Below are 24,260 nucleotides of genomic sequence, written 5' to 3' on the forward strand. Positions count from 1 at the left end.
GGGAAGGGTATTTAGATACTTGTAGAGCACAGGCAGCATTTCCCTGAAGTAATGAGCTTTATAAAGAACGTAATTGTATTCTCTGCTCCTCGTCCTGGATATAATTTAGAGCTTATTTCAATGCTCGCGTGTATTTGAGTCTAATAGCTGTCAGATAATAATAATGTTTTTTCCGAACATATTGACTTTTTAAATGTTAGTGAACTGGGTCGTTAAAATATAGTGTGAGAAATGGATTACAACAGCATTTCATAGTCATATTGTTCCTCTATCGAAACAACATGGTGCTGGAATATCAGATGAATATGTTTTTCAGGATAATCTTGTTTATAAAATGTGTGGCCTAGACTCATTGCTGTTTATTTCCCTCTGGAACAATACGAGTTTGAGTTAGTGGTGTTTCTTGAGGCTAGCATTGAGTATTGCTCACACGTATTAAACTTCATTCATTGTGTAAAGGCTCACGCCATATTAAAGAAATGACATTTGTTATTTGAATTTCATAATAAAATCGACAGATTTACAAATTCACCTAATTTTAAAAGTAACAAAGCACAAAGCTTTTTGTGATAATTAGATGGTGGGCTCGCTTAGTGACGTTTTGTTAATGCTGAGCATCTGAACGATTTTAGATTTAAGAAACCAAGTTTCCGATTAAAATCAAGAAATTAATATTATCAAGCTTGTCCACACAGCTGACATGTTTTGCATGAAACAGACACTAAACACAGTCAAAAAATAACACTCTTTTTAGCCATATTGATATGGGAATTACAATGCTATTTTTTCCTCAAATTTTGCAGCACTATATTATATATTAATATATGTATATTAATCATTAGATGAGCTCTGGTGTATTGTATAGGGGCTGGTGCATTCTGCCTCTAGGCGAGCAAACATGGCCCGTCGTCCCAGTTCTGCCACGTCCACTGCAGCAGAGACCCACTTTCCCTGACACAGACCTTTCTGGAAGCTCACTGTTTATTTATTAATTTCTGCTTTTTTGCCTGTAACTATAAAGCCACCGTTCTCTGTACCTTTCTTACAATTTGAAACTTCCAGTCTAGATCAAACTCATGCATGAAATGATTATTGTAATAGAGATTATTTCAGTCATAAAAGTTTTTTTTTTTTATGAGATTAAGTCAAATTCTCATTGTTAAAGGAGTAGTTCACTTTAAAAAAACTATTGCTGATAATTTACTCGCCCCCGTGTCATCCAAGATGTCCACGTCTTTCTTTCTTCAGTCGAAAAGTAATGAAGGTTTTTGATGAAAACATTCCATGATTTTTCTCCATATAATGGACTTCAATGGGAACCAAACGGTTCAAGGTCCAAAAGACAGTTTCAGTGCAAACTGAAAACTGTTCAAAGGGCTTTAAATGATTCCGATTCGATGAATAAGAGTTTTATCAAGCGAAATGATCAATCATTTAAAAAAATAAAGTTTAAGTTTTATAAGCTCATATGCTCGCGTTGCTTTGTACTGCGATGCATGTTCGTGAATCGTGACTCTCCTGTTCGAACTCGTTTATTAAAATGAACGAATCTTTTCCCGAGTTCATTCAATCAACCAAATGACTCAAAAAAAGACTTGTTCATTTTGATGAACGAGTTTGAACGTGAGCGTCACGAACGGGCATCACAGAACAGAGCAAGGCGACCATTTGAGCTTATAAAACTTATAATTTATTATTTATTTTTTTAAATGAGCGATCATTTCGGTTGATAAGACCCTTATTCATCGTCTTGCATCGTTTAAAGCCCTTTGAAGCTGCACTGAAACTCTCATTTGGACCTTGAACCGTTTGGACCCCATTGAAAAATCCTGGAATGTTTTCATCAAAAACCTTAATACTGTAAGAAAAGTGCACTTTCAATCTTATGTCTGAGTTGCCCAATGATTTTTATTTTGGGTGATCATCCAGTGAAGGATTGTGTGTGTTACTGCTATCAGAGTTCTGGTATCTCTCTCCGGAAGGCTTTGGATTGGTTCAGAGTAATTACTGTGGGTTAGAGGTTGCCAGATTAATGGGCAGTAATGACATGTGTTGCGCTGTGGTTTTCTTGCAGAGGGAGATGAAGGAGCAGCTGGTGTCTCTACAGGACAGTGAGAAGGGTCATACAGAGGCTTTGCAGCTACTGCAGAGACAGCTCACCGAAACCAAGGTAAACTTCAGCACATGCCTTTTATCAGTGTATATTATTCTGAAGAGAATAAAAAAAACATTTCCTTGGATGTCCATTAAAGGGGCAACCCAAGCCACATAACGATTAAAGTGAATGCTGTTTGCTACAACGCTCCTCCACTCCCTTGTAATCAGATTCACTTTATGATTTGCAGTAGTTATAGAAGTGTTTACAACTAAACGTTTTAAGCCGGAGGACCAACAGTGGTTTATATTTATCTACATATTTGGCTGGTTGATTGAAATCACCACATTGACATTTCACTTCTGAGGAGATTCAATTAAACCACATCTGGAATCAGGCCGCATAAAAATAGACAAACCGTGCATACTGCCCATTACGGATTCATGGCAGATCTCTCACTGTGTCCGTTGCTCATCTCTCTCGCTCTCGCTCTCTCTATTCTGTTGACATTGAATTCCCAACAAGCAAATTGGTTTATTGAACAGGTCTTTAATCTTGACACCTTGTTTTAATCAACGGAGAGAGACTCCACAGTCGATAATACAACTTTCTCGTCTCCCTGCTTTCTTCGCCCTCTTTTTTTTTTTTTTTTAATTAGCGTCTGTTTGGGATTGGGGACTAATGCAGAGAAAGAGCTTCGTGACACTGTGGATCTCTGGTGTCGGTCTTATTGCTTCACAATTGATCTTTAGCCTTCATTATATGCAGCACTGGTGTGTTTGTGTGTGTGAGGTATGAAATATAGATAATATAGATAATTTTTTATTTTAGTTATCCATTTTATCTGTCTGTATTTTAGTACTTTATTTTGATGTATTTATTTATCTATATATTTTATTTAAATATATATTTTATTTTCTTGATCTAAACATTTTTATTTATTTATTTTTTAAAATTGAAATTAGAGGAATTTCATCTAATTTTAATTTTCAAAAAATTGAAATTAGATTAAATCATATATATATATATATATATATATATATATATATATATATATATGAAGAGTTCAGATGCAAAAGCCTCTTCTAAATTTTCTTCTAGAATGATCATTTTTATCAAGCTTGTATATTTAAGTTCAGTGATTTCACTTAAATGGCAATGATAATTACCTATTAATTGTTATTTAAGTGAAATTACTGAACATAAATATACAAGTTTGATAAAAATCATCATTAAAGAAGAAAATTTCAAATGGCATTTAGAGGCTTTTGCATCTGAACTCTTCATATATATATATTTAAATTTTTAAATTTTCCCTTACAGGTTCAAATGATTTAATGTAATCTAATTCCTCTAATTTAAATTTTTAAAATCCCAAATATCCCAAAATATTAATGAAAATAAATATCCCAAAATACGATTTCTAATTTTAAAGTGTATAACACATAATAGACCTACTCTTCATAGTCTGATCTATTCCTAATGCACAAAAGTATTTTTTTCAATTGAATATCCTGTTTCAAATGATTTATATTACAAAGGTACAATGGATGGCAGACCCTGTTACATGTTGAGTTCAGAACAACATATTTATTCTCTTAAATCAAGTTAATCTCAGACTTGTATCCCTGTGATTGCAAACCATGTTTTCGTCTCTTTGATTTTGCAGATTGCATATTTATCTTTGAAAGTATCTTTCAGTTGTTTCCCAGTGTATCCTGTGTGGATTCATTGATGCAGTGATTTAAGATGCTTTCAAAGAGCCAGACGCTTGACATTGACATTCAGGACCATCAATGCTAAATGCCTCCTGCAGCCCTGACTTTCCTGTAGCGATAAGAGGAAGGAAGGTTATTTTACATTCGCTGTGTCACGGCAAGAGAGCTGTCACAGCACAACCTTTTGAGAAGTAGATTTATGGAGTAAACCATAAATAAAGTGGGCTCATGGCTTCTAAATGATAATAAACTGGGCCAACTTTTAACTCTTAAAAACCTGGCTAATTCAATTCTGCGTTGTTGTTGTACAACACCTTTGATCTCGTAAAGTAGCTTTATCATATCACTAGAGGTACATATAACTTATCTATTATTATTATTATTGCTCATACACTACTGAAGAGTGCAGTGTGTATTTAGTGCGCTTGTAGTGTATTTAAAGTATCTTATGCTCACCAAGGCTGCATTTATTTGATCAGAATTTTCAGTATGAATTATCTATGTTGAAAACACAATATTTGTGGAAACCAAAAGAACAGCATTAATTTTTTAACCTTTTTGTAACTTTATAAACGCCTTCACTGTCTCTTTTGGCCAATTGAATGCATCCTTGCTGAAAACCTTTTGAGCAGTCAAACCTAGGGATGGGTACCGAAACCCGGTATTAAACGGGCCCCGGTACTGAATTTTGAAAGACCGCTGTATCGATAAGCTCGGACGTTATCGGTTCTGCTGTCGGTACTGAAGAAATTAAGTAAATACACTAAAGTTGGGCTACTATATATTATTCCTATTTAGACGTTATCTTGAACATGTATATATCGCCAGCCATTTCTATATATAAACTATATTTTAATTAAACCATTTGTCTGTGATGCAAATTTGCAATTCGCAGTTCAGAAGAGAGAGAGAACAGAGAGAGCGATCTCTCACGCAAATCCACAGCACACGCACACGACAGCCCTGCTTAATGAGTGACAATGAGGACAGAACTAAACATTCAACGTGGTTGCAATTTTAGATCTGGGATATTATTCTAATATATTTTGTATTTCGGCTTCCAAAGATTATAAAAAGAAGATATTTGCGATAAAACCGTTAAAAAATGAGACGATCTGTCCAGCTTAACTTCCTTCATAGCACTGCGGAGCGCGGTCAGTTCTTCCTAAACCCAAACGTAACCGTCAGAATCAGCACGATCGGCGATTGTTGCAAAATGCTGTCTTCTACTCGTGCAAGATCAAAAGATGGCTATTAAAAACACAAAAACCTGCGCAAGAGACGCGGTGCGCGCTCCGAAACGGACTGCAACAGAAAATTAGCCTATACTTGGGCTTCGTGCGTCCTTAACTATCAAATATACATAAAAATGTCAAAATGACTAGCTCTGAGATTCACTTAAACACAGTTTATTCACTTAAACACAATTATGTCTTAAATGGACGTAAATAATAGGGAGAAAATGATGGTGCATCAGTCCCCATTATCTGCACTCGGTCTTAAAGGGGCAGCAGTCTAATAGCCTAAACCTGCTGACGATTCAGCCATTAATGCAAATCAAACAACAAAAGGCAGAGAAAATCACTCACAGCTTTTGAATGAGTAACTTTAGATTTAATAAGCATTATTCTATCTGTGATAAACTATACCGTGCTATTTTATATTTGATTACTAGGTTTCTTTTCAGACAGAAACAATTACCTGAAAAGATATGTTAGTAGACCTTCCTGAAATTAAAGCACTTTGTATATAATTTGTATCTTTGATTAATTGTATTCTTGTGTTTGGACTTGTTTTTTTCTTGTCCTTTTTGTATAAACAAAAAAAGCCTGCACACTGCTGCATAACAAAAATATATTTTTCTTCGTTTTGCTTTTTCTATTTTACATTTCAAAATATAAAGTTTAATTATGTTCTTAATTCTTAAAATACATAAATAAATAATAAAAAACACCAAAAAGAACCGATAAGAATACCGTTAAAGTACCGGATCGATAAGCGGTATCGGTAAGAGTAGTAATACCGATAAAACCTTAACGATACCCATCCCTAGTCAAACCTCTAACCCTAAAAGTTAAACTTGAGCATGTAGCAAGTCAGTGATACCGCTACACTCTTAGAAAAAAAGGTACAAAAGCTGTCACTGGGGCTATACCTTTTCAAAAGGTACACTTTTGTCCACTTTAGGTGCTAATATGTCCATTTCATGAGCTAATATGTACATTCTAGGTGGTAATATGTCAATTTTAGGTGTTAATATGTACATTTTAGGTGCTAATATGTACATTATAAGTGTTGATATGTACATTTCATGAGCTAATAGGTCCATTTTAGGTGGTAATATGTACATTTTAGGTGGTAATATGTCAATTTTAGGTGTTAATATGTACATTTTAGGTGCTAATATGTACATTATAAGTGTTAATATGTACATTTAGGTGCTAATATGTACATTTTAGATGCTAATATGTACATTTCATGAGCTAATATGTCCATTTTAGGTGGTAATATGTACATTTTAGGTGCTAATGTCCATTTCATGAGCTAATATGTGCATTTTAGGTGCTCATATGTACAATTTATGCGCTGATATGTCCATTTCATGAGCTAATATGTACATTTTAGGTGGTAATATGCCAATTTTAGGTGTTAATATGTACATTTTAGGTGCTAATATATACATTTTAAGTGTTAATATGTACATTTTAGGTGCTAATATGTCAATTTCATGAGCTAATATGTGCATTTTAGGTGCTTATATGACCATTTCATGAGCTAATATGTCCATTTTAGGTGGTAATATGTACATTTTAGGTGCTAATATGTCCATTTCATAAGCTAATATGTACATTTTAGGTGGTAATATGTCAATTTTAGGTGGTAATATGTACATTTTAGTTGATATGTACATTTTAGGTGCTAATATGTCAATTTTAGGTGTTAATATGTACATTTTAGGTGATATGTACATTTTAGGTGCTAATATGTCAATTTTAGGTGTTAATATGTACATTTTAGGTGATATGTACATTTTAGGTGCTAATATGTCAATTTTAGGTGTTAATATGTACATTTTAGGTGATATGTACATTTTAGGTGCTAATATATACATTTTATGTGTTAATATGTATATTTAGGTGCTAATATACATTTTAGGTGCTAATATGTCCATTTCATGAGCTAATATGTGCATTTTAGGTGCTCATATGTACATTTTAGGTGCTTATAAGTCCATTTCATGAGCTAATATGTACATTTCAGGTGTTAATATGGACATTTTAGGTGCTAATATGTACCACTAAGGTACCAATATGTAGCCTTTGGATACAAAAGTGTACCTTTTGAAAAGGTACAGCCCCAGTGACAGCTTTTGAGTGTAGTTCCTGTTTACCTTGTTGGTTTTTTAGTTTTTTAGCATGCTCTAGATATATCTCGGCGGCAGACCCTCTCATCTGAAGTGCCGATGTTGAATCTGAATGGAAGACCCCGGGGAAACGTGTCTGATTAGCAGATGTCGAAGCAAGCAGGCTGCTTGGAGGCCGGGTCATGCTAGGCTCATAGGAGGTGTTTACTGGCTTTATATAGACCCGATGTGAGCCAGCGCAGCCCATGGGGAGAAGGGTTTCGAGAGACCCAACACCACTTCAGCATCGCTGAGTCCAACTCGTACATCATGCGACACCAGGCGGGCTGACTCAGCCCATGCAAATAACAACAGAGCAAGACGTGATCTTAATAGGATTTCATCTTCCCAGTGGCAAGGAAATCACATTCCCTTTGGAAAGACAGAAGTGGAACAAGTCCTTTATTGAATTTGTTAGTAGGAGTAATCTTGTAATCGGTGAAGTCTATTTTTCCAGCTCTTTTTATAGGCGAAGAAAGAAATGGAAACATAACACGGTTCTGAGCTCGCCTTGTTTGTATGGACGGCCATCTTCTGCCCTGCCTCGATTAGTCCTTGAGGTTTCAGATCTGATCCGTCGACTGAACCTGATGTTCTTTACGCTTTAGTGGAGATGACCGGCTTCCTCGGAAACATCTCGTTTTATCTCTTTGACTTTTATTCTTTTCTTCACGGTCAATGACGAGGTTTGTTGGCTAGTTTCGCAATTGTCTTTTGCGTTCTGCATAATCCGCTCCGCTTTTATCTCGTTGCTCGTCTGCATGTGTAATGATGTATGCTGTCCTACAATAACCCTGAAGATTGAGGAATGAGCAACATGCCATTTCCAGTTACTATTAGACCGTGTCCCTGTCTCTAGTGATGCATTCATATTAGCAGTTTCCACTCGCTTCATAGTTCATTACATCTAACTGAGCCTCTGCAGAAATAATAATAATGATAATTATACATATAAAAATAGTACCGGTATAATTATGATGATGTGCACCAACACCTGTGAAGAGAAAGAGATTGTGTACATATAAATACATTAAATATTTGAAACGGCATGCTTTAACTTGTCACTTGCATCACTTTTTCCTCGTAGTTTCAGTTCACACTCCAGTTTAAAAATCAAATATGTTGTTTGTCTTTGTTTATGTGCCTTATGTCAGACACACTATTTCACCAAGGCTCCATGTGTTTGATCAAGAATACAGTTAAAAAAACTTACAAATATATGTTGATGAATATCCATGCAACAGGGTTTTTATGAGGATTTTTTGAACAGAAAGTTCAAAAGACAAAAAAAAATTGAATTAAATTGAATGTTTTTGTAATTTCATGTATCCTTATTTATTAATTTCTTAACCCCTTAAGTGTCACCCCCCCTTTTTTGAATATAGATGAAAATGCACATTTCGAACTTAAATGGTTGTAATTCAAGAACGCTCTGGAATATAGACGTAAAAATGGTCTCGTTTTAAAGAAGACATTTGGCAGATTTTTGTAGAAGTGAAATAAATTAAGAATGTGAAACTGAAGAAAAGTTATAGAAGTTAGAGTTCATGAAAATGTACAATATAAAAAATTTAATTATTCATATTTTATATAAAATATATATTTTCAAAACCTGGCAACTCTAAAACTGCTAAAAAATCAAAGCCAAAAATCTGAATAAGTTGTGTTTCAAATTTTAGGTTGAAATCTTAAAAAATGAGCTTTCAGTGAGATTTTGTTTGGGCGTAGTACCAAACTTTTTCACTAGGGCACAACCAGACTCCATTACTGCCCATATAAGGGCGCCTCCATTTCCATATGAAGTAATAATTATTATAATTATAAAATAATTGAATGGAGGCTTTCTTTTGATCTCTTGGCCTGAAAACAAACAGGTTTCTACCCTTCTTTCATGATTTTTCATGTTCATCACAATTTCAAAATAAAGGTTAGATTATGAGTATGAAAGTATGAAAGAGTATGAAAATATTCTTGTTGCAAATTGATAAATTACGGCTCCTCTGTAATATATTTTGAAAATCAATCACCAAATATGAAAACTAGAAATTCTAAGCTTTCAAATGATATATAGTTTGTCAAGATTAGTTTAGATTTAGTATAGGATAATACTGTTTTAAAAATGTAATGGATTTGGGCCCACCGGTGTTTTTTTTTTTTTTTTTTTTTTTCAAATGAACTTTTGAACAGTGGTGTATATGACTAGGGATGTAACGATTCACGATGCGATGCGATTCACGATACGATTTTCTCACGATTTTTTTAACAAATGAGATTTAAGATAAATTATAAATGAAAATGTGTCTCTTTTATTATTTCTCAGACAAAATGCTGCACATTTTTTTTCCATTTTGGAATATATTTGTCAAATAATAAAACTACAATTCCCTTCAAGGTTGTTTCTGTCTGTCTGGTCAAGAGACTGGACACTGGCACCTTCACACACACTTCAAACACTGACGGGCTTTTTACATTGTAATAAAGGAAAGATTTTAATTTTGTCATAATTTGTATCATTAAACTAGATAGAGTTAAAAGAAAAAACAGAACACGTTTAGCAAAATATTCCATAACCATCAACAAATTATTTAAAAATAAATAAATCCATGTACACAACATTTAGAGAAAGAGATTAAAATAAATATACAACACATGGTTGCCATGGAAACACTGACGCACCTTGTGATCTCCGTAGCTCTCAAACTTGTTGTCATACGAATGATTTTTACGTGAAAATTTACGTGATGTGCTTCTCACGGTGGTGATTATTATTAGTCTACGAAGAGTCGCTACGAAAATGCCGCCACAGCTCCGATTTGAACTAGTCGACATCTACGCTTGCCGTCGCCATGTGTTTGACAGCACGCGCACACTGGCGCGGCCTGAGCGGAGCAAACCAAGCGTTTTCAGTTCATTACTATGAGTGCTCACACAAGCTCAAGGTCCTTAGGAATGAAGTGAAAACACTCGCTAGTGTGTGCTCGCTGCTGTTGTTCCTGTAAAGCGAGGTTCACAACTTCACAGTAGGCGATTCAGTTAACGCCCCTGCTGTTTAAAACGTGTATTGCGATTCGTTTAAAATTTCAACCGACTTGAATCGACAGTCATTTTTATTAGAGCCCGAACGACCGATAAAGGATTTTGAAGGCCGATACCGATACAAATATTTTCGGGTTTTAAAATCCGATATTCCGATATATCGGCCGATATTTTTATTTATTTATTTATTTATTTATTTTTTAAACTGGACATGATAGTCACAAATTTTGTGATTTTGTACCTGATGGGGATGTTCTTTTAATTGTTATTCAAGCAATGCATGCATCGTGACAAACTCAACGAGTGTTGCCAACAGGAACGGTGTAGAGCGCCCTCTGGTGGACAAACTATACAACTCCAACACTCATGACATGGTTCAAGCGTGTTTCGTCCGTTTTTATTTTATTTTTGAAATATTCATTTATCCGCCATTACAACTGCCGATATCGGCCGATAATATCGGTCTGCCGATATATCGGTCTGGCTCTGATTTTTATCGATTGCGAGTGAATCGTTACATCCCTTGTGAAGACTCATCTCAATAAGTGCATGAACTGAACAGAGTCTAGCCTACTAAAAGTCCTAACTTTCTTCTCTACTTTATAGTCGTCAGCGAAGAGCCTTCGTGCCACGATCGGCGATGCGTTTGAGCGACTGCACCGTTTCCTGCGCGAGCGGCAGAAGAGCACGCTTGAGGAGCTGGAGGCGGATACGGCTCGCACGCTCTCCGACATCGAGCACAAGATCCAGCGCTACAGCCAGCAGCTCCGCGACGTCAAGGAAGGCATCCAGATCCTTCAGGAGCGACTCAGCGAGACCAGCCGGCACGAGTTCTTGGAAGGAATAGCCGTGACGTCAGACAGGTACTGAGGATGCGGCGTGACTCGGAGATGAGTGGATGCGCGGATGTTGCGGTAGTTTGAGATTCTCTGGTCTAAACCGTTTTGTCTTTTTTCTTGTAACCGCTGGTCAGGGAGCAAGTGATTCGTGGAGGGTATTGCTGGTGGAAGCTACCAAGGCAAGTCAGGTTATTTGACTTATGTATGTGACCATTTGCTGTATGTCACAGAAACCCAGTCAGAAAAGAGTCTAGTCTGCAGAACAAGGTTAAAGATAGCTAGGGCGTAGAGAAATCTTAAAGGGTTAGTTCACCCAAAAATGAAAATTCTGTCAGTATTTACTCACCCTCATGTTGTTCCAACCCCGTAAGACTACTGTATTTTATTTTTATCATAATTTTTATTTTTCATTATTTCTTATTTTTTATTCCAAACTGTTTTAATTATTCTGATTTCTTTTTTGGATTATTTTAATTTCTTCTATGTAAAGCACTTTGAATTGCCATTGTGTATGAAATGTGCTATATAAATAAACTTGCCTTGCCTTGCAAGACCTTCGTTCATCTTCGCAACACAAATTAAGATATTTAAGATATTAAGATCGCTCCTGCATACTAGTCCATAGGCTTCTTGAGGGAATTACAATTGATGGCCTCAAAGTCATTAAAGACATCGTTAAAATAGTCCAAGTGACTCAATTTTAACTTTATCAAATGACGAGAACACTTTTGTGCGCAAAAAAACAACAAAAATAACGACTTTATTTCAACTATTGGTTTATTTCTCCCTCTGCGCGAGTCAGGTTACTAGTTTAATAGCGTAAGCTTCTGTTATTGTACGTCACACGCATCACACACACATGACCAGCGTCGGCCAATAGTGAGCCTACGTGTGACGTAGCTCTACGCAATCACACTACGTTAACTGACTACAGGCTCATGGAGAAGGAAGTGAATAGTTGAAATAAAGTCGTTATTTTTGTTTGTTTTTGCGCACAAAGTGTTCTCGTCGTTTGATAAAGTTAAGACTGAGCCACTGTAGTCACTTGGACTATTTTAACGATGTCTTTAATGACTTTTCGAGTGTCATTCCCTCAAGAAGCCTATGGACTAGAATGCAGGAGCGATCTTAATATCTTAAATATCTTAATTTGTGTTGCGAAGATGAACGAAGGTCTTACGGGGTTGGAACAACATGAGGGTGAGTAAATACTGACAGAATTTTCATTTTTGGGTGAACTAACCCTTTAAACAGCATAAATATGTACGTTTTAGAAATGCGGCTCTCTCAGAATGGCTGTGTAGCAGTGTAGGGGAATGAGTTAGCCATATGGGAAAGGAATAGCATGATTAATGATTAGGTTGAGCTAATGAAAGTGATCTGCAGTGTTGCCCAGATTGACCTCATTCCCAAAGGCGAATTTGAGCTGTTTGTCTTTGCAGGGGCAGCACAGCGATGTAGGAAAGAGTAGGATTCGAAAATGAGTGTTTGGAAACAGGATCTAGCCATTGAGGAAGAATCGTTTGCTTGGGTTTTAATGGGTTGCCAGTGTTGAATTTGAATAATGCAGTTGTTGTCCTGTGTCTACACAGAATAAAGGGAAAGATCCATGAAACCAACCTCACCTACGAAGACTTTCCGACATCCAAATACATGGGGCCCCTACAATATACAATCTGGAAGTCCCTTTTTCTGGATATATCACCAGGTAATGTTCCATAACCAACGTTTTTATTGAGTAAAAATGACGGCAAATAAAGGAAATTACGTGTTTTCACTGTTTATACCTGGAATTATCCACATACAAAAATACTAAACAGGGTTTATGAATAATCTTGGATGGCTTAATGAGATTTCCCTTGTGAATCCTTGCTTGATCTACCAGTTTGTTTGTGTTTACAAAATACTTTCCAGCATCTCAAGGTGAATGCTAACATTATTATGTGCTTTTATTCCAAGGCAAGCGTCCCCATTAATGTTACACGTATTTGAGGTTCAGCCAAGCACACACACTATAATAGGACTGAAGTTTTGCCCTTTCTATTGAGTGAAGACACTAATTTCAATCTTATTTGCTGTCATGTTGGAGCTCATTTTACATCACTAATTGTAGACTATGTAGGTCAAAATTATGGTCGCTTGGTTTCCTTCAAGAAACTTTAAAATTAGCACAGGGCAATTAGCTTCTGTCTTGTATGCACTGGGCCTGACAAATTTAAAAAGAGGTATATTATTACTTTTCTAAGAGATCAGATTAGTGTTATATTAGTATTATTTATATACTATTTTTTTATGTATTTTGAATTAGCTTTTGTATTTTTAGATAATTTTTATTTATGTTTTAACTTCCAGTTAGTAATTTTAGTGATTAAAATATTTGCAAAGGCATTATTTATTCATTTCATTTAACTTTTTAAAAATTAAAAAAGGTTTTTTTTTTTAGCAGTTAGACAGTTTGCTAAAAAAAAATCCCATAGACTCGCATTGCAGGACGAGACTGAGTCTAGAGACCAAAATATCATTGAAACTTTTGACCTCGGGCTAAGCAATCGAATAGCAACAACCTAGCATTATGGCAGTGATTCTCATTGTGTTTAGAAAGAAATTGCATTCAATTATTAATCTCATTAAATACCCTTTTGTTTGTGCATCTGTTGTACATTAATATAGTAATCATGTCCAATGATCTAATACTTATTGTGTATTTGTTAGTGCATCCAATTAGAGATGATCTAATCAACACAAACACAACCTGCATGTTTACAGCCCTGTGAATGAGATAATATGCATCTGATTGAGATCTGTACGGCCCATTTTAATAGCTGCGACGAGAAGGCCTCCTTCATCTGTATTCCCTCTCAGGCAGAGCATTATTTAAAATAACACAGCAGGGAATATCTTGCTCTCTCAATCAATTGTCCAGCGTCTTTTACACCGACAGAAATAGGCAAGGAGCGACATGAAACGACTCCAGCACTCCCCGCCTTTTATTCTGTAATTTACTGGCGTTTAAAAAAAATATAAATATATATTATCGTTATTTGTTTTTCCTCCCAACTTGAACAGCAATATTGCCTCTTTCTGAATCCAAAGCCTGTTACTGGTGCTTGTTTTGTTTGCGTGACTCAGAGAGAGAGAGAGGAGAGGCAGAGACTGATCGAAAGCAAGGCGACAGAGGTTAAATTATTTATAGGTTACCTGAAGCGCAAACTGCCAATGTCAAAGAGTGGAAATGTCGACATCCTATCCTCCGGACTGGCTTCTGGCTCTGCCATTTGTGGCGAAGGTTTTAAATAGCCAAGATAAAAATATTTCGAAAACTTCCTCTCATGGCATGACTATCTATGGGCCTCTGGAAAACGTACGACCCTTGGAATTCACATAGCATATTATAATCACTTATTAGGCCTATATTAATTTATAGAATAGCAAAGTATGCCTAATCAATGACTGTACCACATATTCTAGATATATGAAGGCTATCGTGATCATTTTGCCAACAATGAACCATGGATTTATTTAGTTTATCATTTTTATTTTTTTTTTAGTTGAATTAATCACCCGATCAGCACGGCTATCTGTTTTCTCCTAAATAAAAGCTCAAGGGTTTATTTCTTGTAAGTGTAGAAATAGTTCAAAAAGTATTTTAATTTTCCTATATTATAGTGTAATGTTGATTAAAATATACTTTTGAAATAATATAGTAGCCTATATAGGCTATATGGATTTTACGTCATAGGAATAATTATATAAATCATTATTACATTATTATGTTGATTGTTTGGCATCCGAAAACACCATTGATAATGTAATGTAGACTGAGACTCTCACAACTAAAAAGATGTTTGAGCCCTCTTTATTGTCCTGGTACAAATCAATGCTTTATCTTTGTTTAACTGGGCTGAAGCTCTTAATTAAAGGGGCCACAAAGCAAACAAGCATGTCAGTCGTTATTTTTGCAGAAAATTGATCGATGGAAATAACTTTAAAATTATAGTGACATGTTTGCTAACGAAATAACCAAATTAAAAGCCATACGTGTGTGGTGTGGCTTGTGTGTTCATGGTTAAGTGCTATTATAATTTGCATTTTCGCTAAAAAAAAAAGTGTTCTAGCACGAAAATCTTGCCTATAAATTAGGGGTGGGGGAAAAAATCGATTCTCGATGCATCGCGATGCGGACGTGGACGATCCTGAATCGATTCACAAATGTCAAAAAATCGATTTCAAAATTTTTTTTTTTGATATGTATTTATAATAACGTAATATTGACGGAACGCGAAAGACGGAAGCGCGGAAGTGCAGTGGCGGGGGACCGTCTGTGGCGTGCACATAACAGAGACCCGATGGAACGCGAGATCCAAACACTTTCCTTGACCTTGTTAGGTTAAAAGCTGACGTGTGGAAATATTTTGGCTTCTGAAGATGAAGGGGGAAAGGAGCTGGACAAGAGCCGCACTAGTTGTACGCTTTGTGGAATAAAACCAACGACGGAAACACGACAAATATGATAAGCCATATGACACCTTTCCAGCCAGAGGAGGAAAAACACTCGGCTGCACCAGTCGTTATATTATTTATTTACTACAAGTATGCTAGTTCAAGCACACATTTATTTTCCTGGTCGTTCTTTGTAATGTTAATAAAATATATTGTGCATTAATTCTTTATGGGTCATCAATTTGTACTTTTAAAGCAAATTATTTATAGTCACACACAAAAGATTCAGATAATCGATTTGTAACATTATAAATGTCTTGTACTTTAACTTTTGATCAACTTAATTTATCCTTGATGAATAAAAGTATAGATTTCTTTTTTCTTTTGCCCAAAAAATTTAATAAAAATTCTTACCAACTCCAAACATTTGAACGGTATTGTTTAATGTTACAAAAGCTTTCTATTTCAGATAAATGCTGTTCTTTTGAATTTCTAGGTGATTCTCTGAATCGGGTGCCCTTCAAGTCCCCCAAACTTGCTTCAAATATTTTCAATTGAAGGAAATCACAAAATACATTTTAATGCTGTCAATTAATAGAACCAGATGCATTTGCATTATAATGCAACAAAATTGCTTTTGAAAAAAAAATGTAAAGTTAATAAATGTAAAGATAATGAGTTGCCTAAGTAGTAGATAACAAGCATGTTTGCATGTCCCCACTAACCATCATTATATTTTCAATGAATATCAAACAAATAAAAAGTGCAATTAATACCAAAATGTTGCTGCTGCTAATATAATCATATGTTGATCTAGTGTATTTTCGTTTACTGTTGTGAAATGGAAAATCAATAATCGGTAATCAAGAATCGTTAATAATCGAAAATCGACTGTAATCGAATCGGGACTTCAATAATCGTAATCGAATCGAATCGGGAAATCAGACAGATTAACCACCCCTACTATAAATAGTGTTGCGCGCCCTCTTATCAAATTCAAATTATCGACCTCCTCTATTTTGCATGGGAACTAATGTGGCTGGAACCAAAGTTTACAGGACCGCGTTCTCTGGGATTCTCTCAAACGGAGCACTGCTACATTCCAATTGGTTGGCTCTGACTCCAGTCCTGGTTTTGCGTCCGCGCCGTTAGAAGCTCAAACTCGCAGGCAAGATCGCTCTAGATTAGAGGATATTTTAACTAATTTGCGGTAAAACTAGTCGATCACGAGTGGAGTGGCTCAACTGGTGAGGTCTTCATTCATAGTCTGTCTGAGATATATTAGAAGATGTGTCTGTCATGCATTTGCACTGAACTGATTCTCAAAAATACGGAACAAAGTGCGTTCCGGATCAGTTCAATACGGAACAAGACTTTTATGCGACAAATACGGAACGGTTGGCAACCCAAATACAGGAGCACTAAAGAATGCACAACATAAGTGATTGCTTCAGATAAGCATTCTTTACCCTCAGCTTCATTTTCTCCCCACATGCCTTATAAACATGATATATAGTTAATCATAGCTCGGCTTTCCAGAATTATATCTTTGGCGTCCTGCATGTCGTAATGTGCTGCAACTGCTTGGCTCGGGTTTCTCTTTCAGGTCCAGGCTAGTTTGGACTCTTTTCGCTAAGTGGCATGTGTCCATTGTTTTTGAAGCTTGTTCTTTCTCCAGGGTTTGCTCTTCTCTCAGTCCATAGTTTGGCACACTTGCTCGCCATTGAACCCACGGCAAGCTGGCACCATAATGGGCACTGCAGACGGTCTGCTCCAGGCAGCGGTTGATGGATGGGTGGTTTATTTACCCTTTTTCAACAAAGTACTCAATGCCTGGCAGAAGCGCCAGTACTGAAACCCACACTGCCCTGTACGCTTATTCCGATTACTGGATGCATCTGAAAGTGTTTGCGCTTGAAATGACCTGACGGTAATGAATTAGAGGGAGTGTGTTTGTGTTTCAGACGAGTATTATTCCACCAGCTCAGGTAGTGATTGTGTCAGCGCTTTTGATTGACAAGAATGACCTCCGAAACCATTCATTTCAAGCTGCTTATTTAGCATGCATTGAGCCAGTTTCTCATTGATAAGTCTGGAAGAGAGAGAGAAAATGAAATAACAGCCCACTAAGTGCTTATGGTGTATCTCTTATGATTAAGAGATCTGTACATCTGGAAAGCTTAAAAGACCAACTATTTGGCCAGCTCACAGACCCAAACAAGTGTGTGCGGCGTGCCTGTTGTTTTGTTTCCGGTGTTCTGGCGATTCATGCTACCCATCGAGATTTGCTAGTTTCCGGTTATGTGCATGTGCATTGTGCAGACTCACATTTTTTTTATTACAAAAGGTATATTTTCCTGTTATAATGTATAAATTCCCTTTAAAGAATGCTTACTACCATATGAATATTTGTACGGTCAGCCAGCTGACAAATAATAACTGAAAGTTTCCGTTGCTATGAGGAAAGGTGTACTTTGACAAGTCAAAGATGAATATTTGATGATAATTTTTACTTTTCACACCGTTTTAAAAATAAAAACAGTAGTCTACAGTAGGGCTGGGTAATAAATATCGATTTCTCGATATTAATCGAGTCTCATTTTTACGAACCGATATCGATTCTTAAATCTCAAGAATCGATTAGTCATCCTGTTTCATTTGAATGAATGGGACATTGTATCGCGGCTGCGCGCATCAAAAAAAATCGCAATAATCTTTGTCCTTTGTTACTATTGATATGAAACAAAGTCTCAATTTTTAAATTACGTCCATTTTCTTTAGAAATTCAAAAACATAAATAGCGTTTTGTCGCTGTGGCGTGAGATCGCTCTGGAGAAGCAGCAGCGCAAATAAACATGAACGAGCATCTGAAAGTGTGTTAAAGATAGAGTACAACTTATCGAAATCCATATCATGTCACATTGATTCGCTCAATCAGCGTTTCAACCGTGGAAAGACGTCAGTTAAACAGCTTGTAATCAATGTATCGTCATATTTACCTCAGAAAACCCACATAAACTCGTTAGTCAGCTAGAAAAAAATAACTACAGAGAGGAGCATTTTGCTAAATATATAGCCACCATTTAAATGTTTATATTTCATATAATCTTCTTATTATAAAAATAAATAAAAGTGTATTTTAAGTGATTAATTCATTATTACCTTCATATTAGGCTAATGAAGCCTAGTAGGCTACAACTAGACTCCCATAGTTTACAGCATTTAAGAGATTTGATTCCGTTGAGAAAAAATGCCATTTATTGTAACTGATATCCAAAATAATCGATATTGAATCGAATCGAAATCGAATCGAATTGCAAGCTTGTGAATCGAAATCGAATCGAATTGTGAAATTTGTCTCAATACCCAGCCCTAGTCTACAGTATACAGTAGCTACTCATAACTTAGAATTGTATTATAATTGTATTTCATACGACTTTAATCGGCATTCTGTGGTCCATTCGCGCTACGGCAGCATTTTTCGACAAGGCAGCAAAAATCGACAGAACGCCGGTCTAGCTAGATCCGCTTGCGCTTTGGTCGACGAAGCAACAAAACGTCCTCGCGCGACGCAAGCCATTGAAATGAATAGGTTTCATAGCGCAGCGCCGCGTCCTGTTGCATAAGCATGTGAAAAAAACGACAAAGTTTACTAGGCCAAAAAGACGTGATAAGTTAATCGCACGATAAAAAAATTGGTTTGCGTTAACGCTAACGCATTTAACTGACATCCCTAATTTATTTTTATTATGTCTCTCATATTATTCGTTTATTTGTTTTGATGTGATGTAACAAGCTTATTGGATGCACTGATCTTCATTTCGTCTCTCCTGATGTTCACAGTGCCTGCGGCTTTAACCATGGACCCCATCACTGCTCACCAGCGCCTCATACTGTCGGACGACTGCACCATCGTCGCGTACGGGAACCTGCACCCACAGCCGCTTCAGGACTCGCCGCGCCGCTTCGACGTGGAGGTCTCGGTGCTGGGTGCCGAGGGCTTCTCCGGGGGCGTGCACTATTGGGAAGTGATGGTGTCCGAGAAAACCCAGTGGATGATCGGTGTGGCCAATGAGACGGTGAACCGCAAGGGCAGCATTCAGATCCAACCCAGCCGAGGCTTCTACTGCATCGTCATGCACGACGGTAACCAATACAGCGCCTGCACCGAGCCCTGGACGCGCCTCAACGTGAAGAGCAAGCTCGAGAAAGTGGGCGTCTACTTGGACTACCCCAAAGGTTTGCTGGTTTTTTACAACGCCGACGACATGTCCTGGCTCTACACCTACCGAGAGAAGTTTCAAGCCAAACTTTTCCCATACTTCAGTCCCGGTCAAAGTCACGCTAATGGAAAAAACGTGCAGCCCTTGCGAATTAACACCGTGCGTTTATAGATACCGAGAAGTTTTTGGGATAACTGTAACAAAACTAGGGTGTATAATAGAGTTTCTTTCTTCCAGCTCGCCTCCTAAGGCCGACGTTGTACTGAATGAGGCGATCTGACTGATGGATTGTGAACGCCTGGAGTTGGAGAGCCTTGCACTTTTCTGAGAGGTGCCTATGGGCGTTTTGTACATTCACCGTTGCTGGTCATTTGTAATCTTGCCTTGCCCGAGATTTCCCAGCTGCTCGTACACAATACCGTTCCCTCAGCCCCTGCTGGGTCCAAACGCTCCTTTCATGACTCAAGTCTGGAAAAAAGAGCGTATCTGTGCTGACGGAAACAAGAAATGATGCCTGTTTTGGGTTTGGTGTGTTTGTGGAGTGTGTCCAGCGTCAGATTTGACACTGAGGTACTGCCGTACGAACTTATTACTTAAAGGGATTTTAAATTAATGTTTGATATGTTTTATTTTACCTCAAGCGCATCCAAGATGTAGGTGTCTTTGTTTCCACAGTATTTTCAATTTTGACATTTTTCAGTCAAACCGTTCTTGTCTGTCAGTCATATAATGGAGGTCTATGGTCACCACCTCAAAGAGCAGCACAGAGAAGTCCAAATTAAACATGATTTAATGACTCGTAAATGTAAGTACACACTGATGGCCTAAGACACGAAACGAGCGGTTTGTGTGAGAACGAACAGTATTTATATTGTTTTACCTCGTGTAATCACAGCCATGACAAAATGATCTGACGGCACGGGCGCTTCGGTCTGGAAGTGATCGCTCGCGCGCCGACGTCACTCTTTGTTTATACCGAGATTTGGGAAGTTTTACCTTTCACTAAACATATTTAGATAAACGGGAAACCACAATTGAAAACGATTTCGGGATATCTAAATATGTTTAGTAAAAGGTAAAACTTCCGAAATCTCACTGTAAATATTGAGTGACGTCACACGCAAGTGATCACTCCCGGCGTAACATTGAACTGATTCAGTTCGTTTCAGTTGGACATTGAACAACTGATTCAGATCACTTGGACGTCACCGTGATTAAAAACGATATAAATACTGTTTGTTTTCTCACACAAACCGCTCGTTTCGTGTCTTAGGCCATCAGTGTGTGCTTACATGTACGAGTCATTAAATCATGTTTAATTTGGACTTCTCTGTGCATGCTCTTTGAGGTGGTGACCATAGACCTCCATTATATGACTGATAGACAAGAACGGTTTGACTGAAAAATGTCAAAATTGAAAATACTGTGGAAGCAAAGGATGCCCTTGAGGTAAGATAAAACATAAGTGAACTATCCCTTTAATTTGTTTCCCGTGTAACTGCATGAACGCCGGTGAGTGGAATATCGTGTTCCTCAGGTCATGCTTGTGCTTGTGACGGTGGTGGTGTTTGACCCCCAGCCATGTGGGTGTGTTTCACGCGTGAATGACTGGTGTACGTTTTTATTCCCTTTCAGTCGAGATTTAGGGTTCGAATGCCGCTAGCGCATCATAATAAAGGGACCATGCGCATTTGTACATATCGCAGGACAGCGGTAAAGTGCGTCCCCTGCGCCTTGCTTTTCCCTTTAGCTTGCTATGGCTTTTATTTATTCATCCCGGGACGTCTCATCAGGATGGCCGAAGTGTTAAATTGGACGCTGGGTCATCTGTCAGCTTCAAATCAGGTGTTAATAGTGCTGAGATGGTTAAAGGCATTTCCATTTGTGAGAAACTGCATCCGTTGCTCTTTATAAAAGTGTTGAGTCTGATGTATGTCTAAATGTATTTTTCCTAACGAGTCAATGGCTTTTTTTAAAGGATCTGTGTGACATACATACATACATTTTATAGTACATATAATTATGAATGGAAACACCCTGTCAGAACGCTCTCGTAAATTGTCCTTGATTGTTCAGATGTTTTTCGAGGCTCGGTTTCTGATAGCTTGTTTCTCCAACACACCAGTTTCTCTCTTCAGGTTCGGAATCCATTCCATGTTTTATTCTGTGCTTGAACTTCACTCCACTTTGGTTGTGATGTTACCTGTGTGTTCTGTCATTTTGTTGTTAAAGGATAAAGGCGTAACCGAGACCTCTATGGGGTCGGTGTTACGGCACACACACGGTCTTTGCTTGTGTTATGAGGCAGTCTGATGTTTATTATTATTATTGTTATATGATGGTGACGGGTTCTTTAAGATATATAGATATATATTGCTGAGGATTGTTGTTGTTGGTGTTGATGATGATTTGTGTGTGTGTGTGGATGAAAGCTGCTTTACACTCATTGTCTACATGCACTCTGCTGAGTCTTGAAGCTGGAGGCTCATGGAAACGTGTTTTAATGTTCAATTAAAAAAAATGGTAAAACCAAAAACATTTCTGACTCTTCATTATGTTTGAAGGATAGTCCAATAATAGTCCAACACAGGTGCCAAAATTTACACTCTCGACAAGTGCCAAATGAGACAAAAATAGTTAGATCCAGTTGTTCATGAGGATTTAGCCTTCAGGACCGTCCAACTTTAGGAGGTTTTGTTCTGTTTAAATTATTCTCCAGAACCACAGAGACACATTTTGGCCGTTAAACACACACAGACATGAATATGTGAACTGGAGCAGTGTTGTTTTAGTATTATTTATATACTGCTGTATTCATATTTTGGAAGTAGCTTTTCAGCTTATCATTTTTATTTTAATGTTTCTATTTGGCTTTAATTTATCAAATTATCAAATTATTATATGATTTTACTTTTAGTCATTTTAGTACTTCTATTTTTTTTTGTTATTTGCCAAACCGACATTTCTCATTTTTATTTAAGTATTTATATGTTATATATATTATATATTATACTATTTAAAAAAAAAATATATATATATATAGCTTAAAAGCTATGGAAGACCAGATAAAATAACTTAAATTAAATAAATATATATAAATGTTAAAATATTTAAATAAACAATAATTTCAAATACTGGAATACTTCAAATACTGTTTTTATTTAAATATTTTAACCTTTATTAATATATTTATTTAATTTAAATTATTTTATTTGGCCTTCCATTGCTTTTTTATTTTATATATTTTATATATATATATATATATATATATATATATATATTTTTTTTTTATATAAATGAAAAAAAAAAATATATATATATATAATATATATATATATATGATTTGCATTACGTCTGTTGCTCTGCAGAATGTATGTATTACTGCGAAATTCCTGTTCATACACGTCCGTGTCTTTTCCAAAGAGCAGTTGATGATGCATCACAACAAATCGCTCTTGCCATCTGAAAACAATGTGTTACAATTTGGCTGCAGAAAAATGGCTTGTGTCCGAGGAGAAGAATTGATTTTCCTTGCATTTTTAATGAAATCATTGCATCAACCTGTGTCCAACAAGACAGTGAAACTCTGGAGACTTCCAGAGGGACACTGTTTCTGTTTATGGATTTTACAATGCACAAGCTTTTTATGTTATTACACAATACCTGTCGCCTGCATCATTGCTGGATTCCAAGCAAAGAGTGTAATTGTGCAAGTATCCCTCGGGACAAGTGTCCTGTCAAACAAACCTATAGACTTACCTAAACCGAAAGAGCTTTTGTTCAATGCACCTCTACAAGAATAGATGCTGTCATACCAATATAACTACTGTAGGTGTGGGTGGTATGAGGTTTCAGTGGGGATACAGGCTTTAGTCTTAAAGAAACCTCACCATCATTTTAATGAAATGTTCACTTTCTCACACACTCGATGCGATCAATTTAATACTCAAAAGATCAGGCAACTCGATATGTTTGGAGACGCAGTCACTTGTGTATCTGATTATCTAAGTTGATCTTGATCACATGACAGATGCAAACTCATAATGAATTGTTCATCCTATCCAATATGCTGACATTTGTATAAGCCAAATTGTTATTGCTAACCATTATATTGAGATACTGAATTATTTTTTATAGTTCTGGTCCTTGATTCTGATTGGTTGAGCCGCGTTCGAAGCCGTCAACACACTTTGTTGCGGCCGCAACCTAAATTGCTTGGCGGAAGAATAAATTTGCTATTTTTTGTTGCTGGTGTTTATTTTGTGAATATTATAATTATTTTTATGAAAAATTAATCTTTTAATGAAGTAACCGTTTTATAACACATCTTGTCTATACAAACCTCATCTGTTCTAATCTAAATTCACCGTAAATCTGCTTTATTTGACGTATTTTCCATTTTCATTTAAAAAAATGTAAAATTGTGTTTTGAGTTATTCATTTTCCGCTTTAGTTTATTTATTTCAGTGCATCGTTAAACTAAATGAAAATAAGAAATAATCCTGC

General features: G+C 36.6%; 1 protein-coding gene across 2 annotated transcripts in view; it reads left to right on the forward strand.

Annotated features, from left to right (window-relative positions):
• Positions 1–19,935, forward strand: part of trim62.1 (tripartite motif containing 62, tandem duplicate 1) — a 50,291-nt gene extending 30,356 nt beyond the window's left edge. Inside the window, exons 3-7 of one of the 2 annotated variants that reach the window (XM_039674255.2) lie at positions 2,075–2,170; positions 10,859–11,115; positions 11,226–11,270; positions 12,684–12,799; positions 19,375–19,935. In XM_039674255.2, the coding sequence (XP_039530189.1) occupies positions 2,075–2,170; positions 10,859–11,115; positions 11,226–11,270; positions 12,684–12,799; positions 19,375–19,925 (1,065 nt within the window). In that variant the 3' untranslated portion in view covers positions 19,926–19,935. The remainder of the gene's footprint in view (positions 1–2,074; positions 2,171–10,858; positions 11,116–11,225; positions 11,271–12,683; positions 12,800–19,374) is intronic. The other variant, XM_039674256.2, reaches the window with a different exon arrangement.
• The last annotated feature ends 4,325 nt before the right edge of the window (positions 19,936–24,260 follow it).

Source organism: Pimephales promelas, chromosome 21, assembly GCF_988280905.1.
Source record: "Pimephales promelas chromosome 21, fPimPro1.hap1.1, whole genome shotgun sequence".
NCBI classification, from domain to species: Eukaryota; Metazoa; Chordata; class Actinopteri; order Cypriniformes; family Leuciscidae; genus Pimephales; species Pimephales promelas.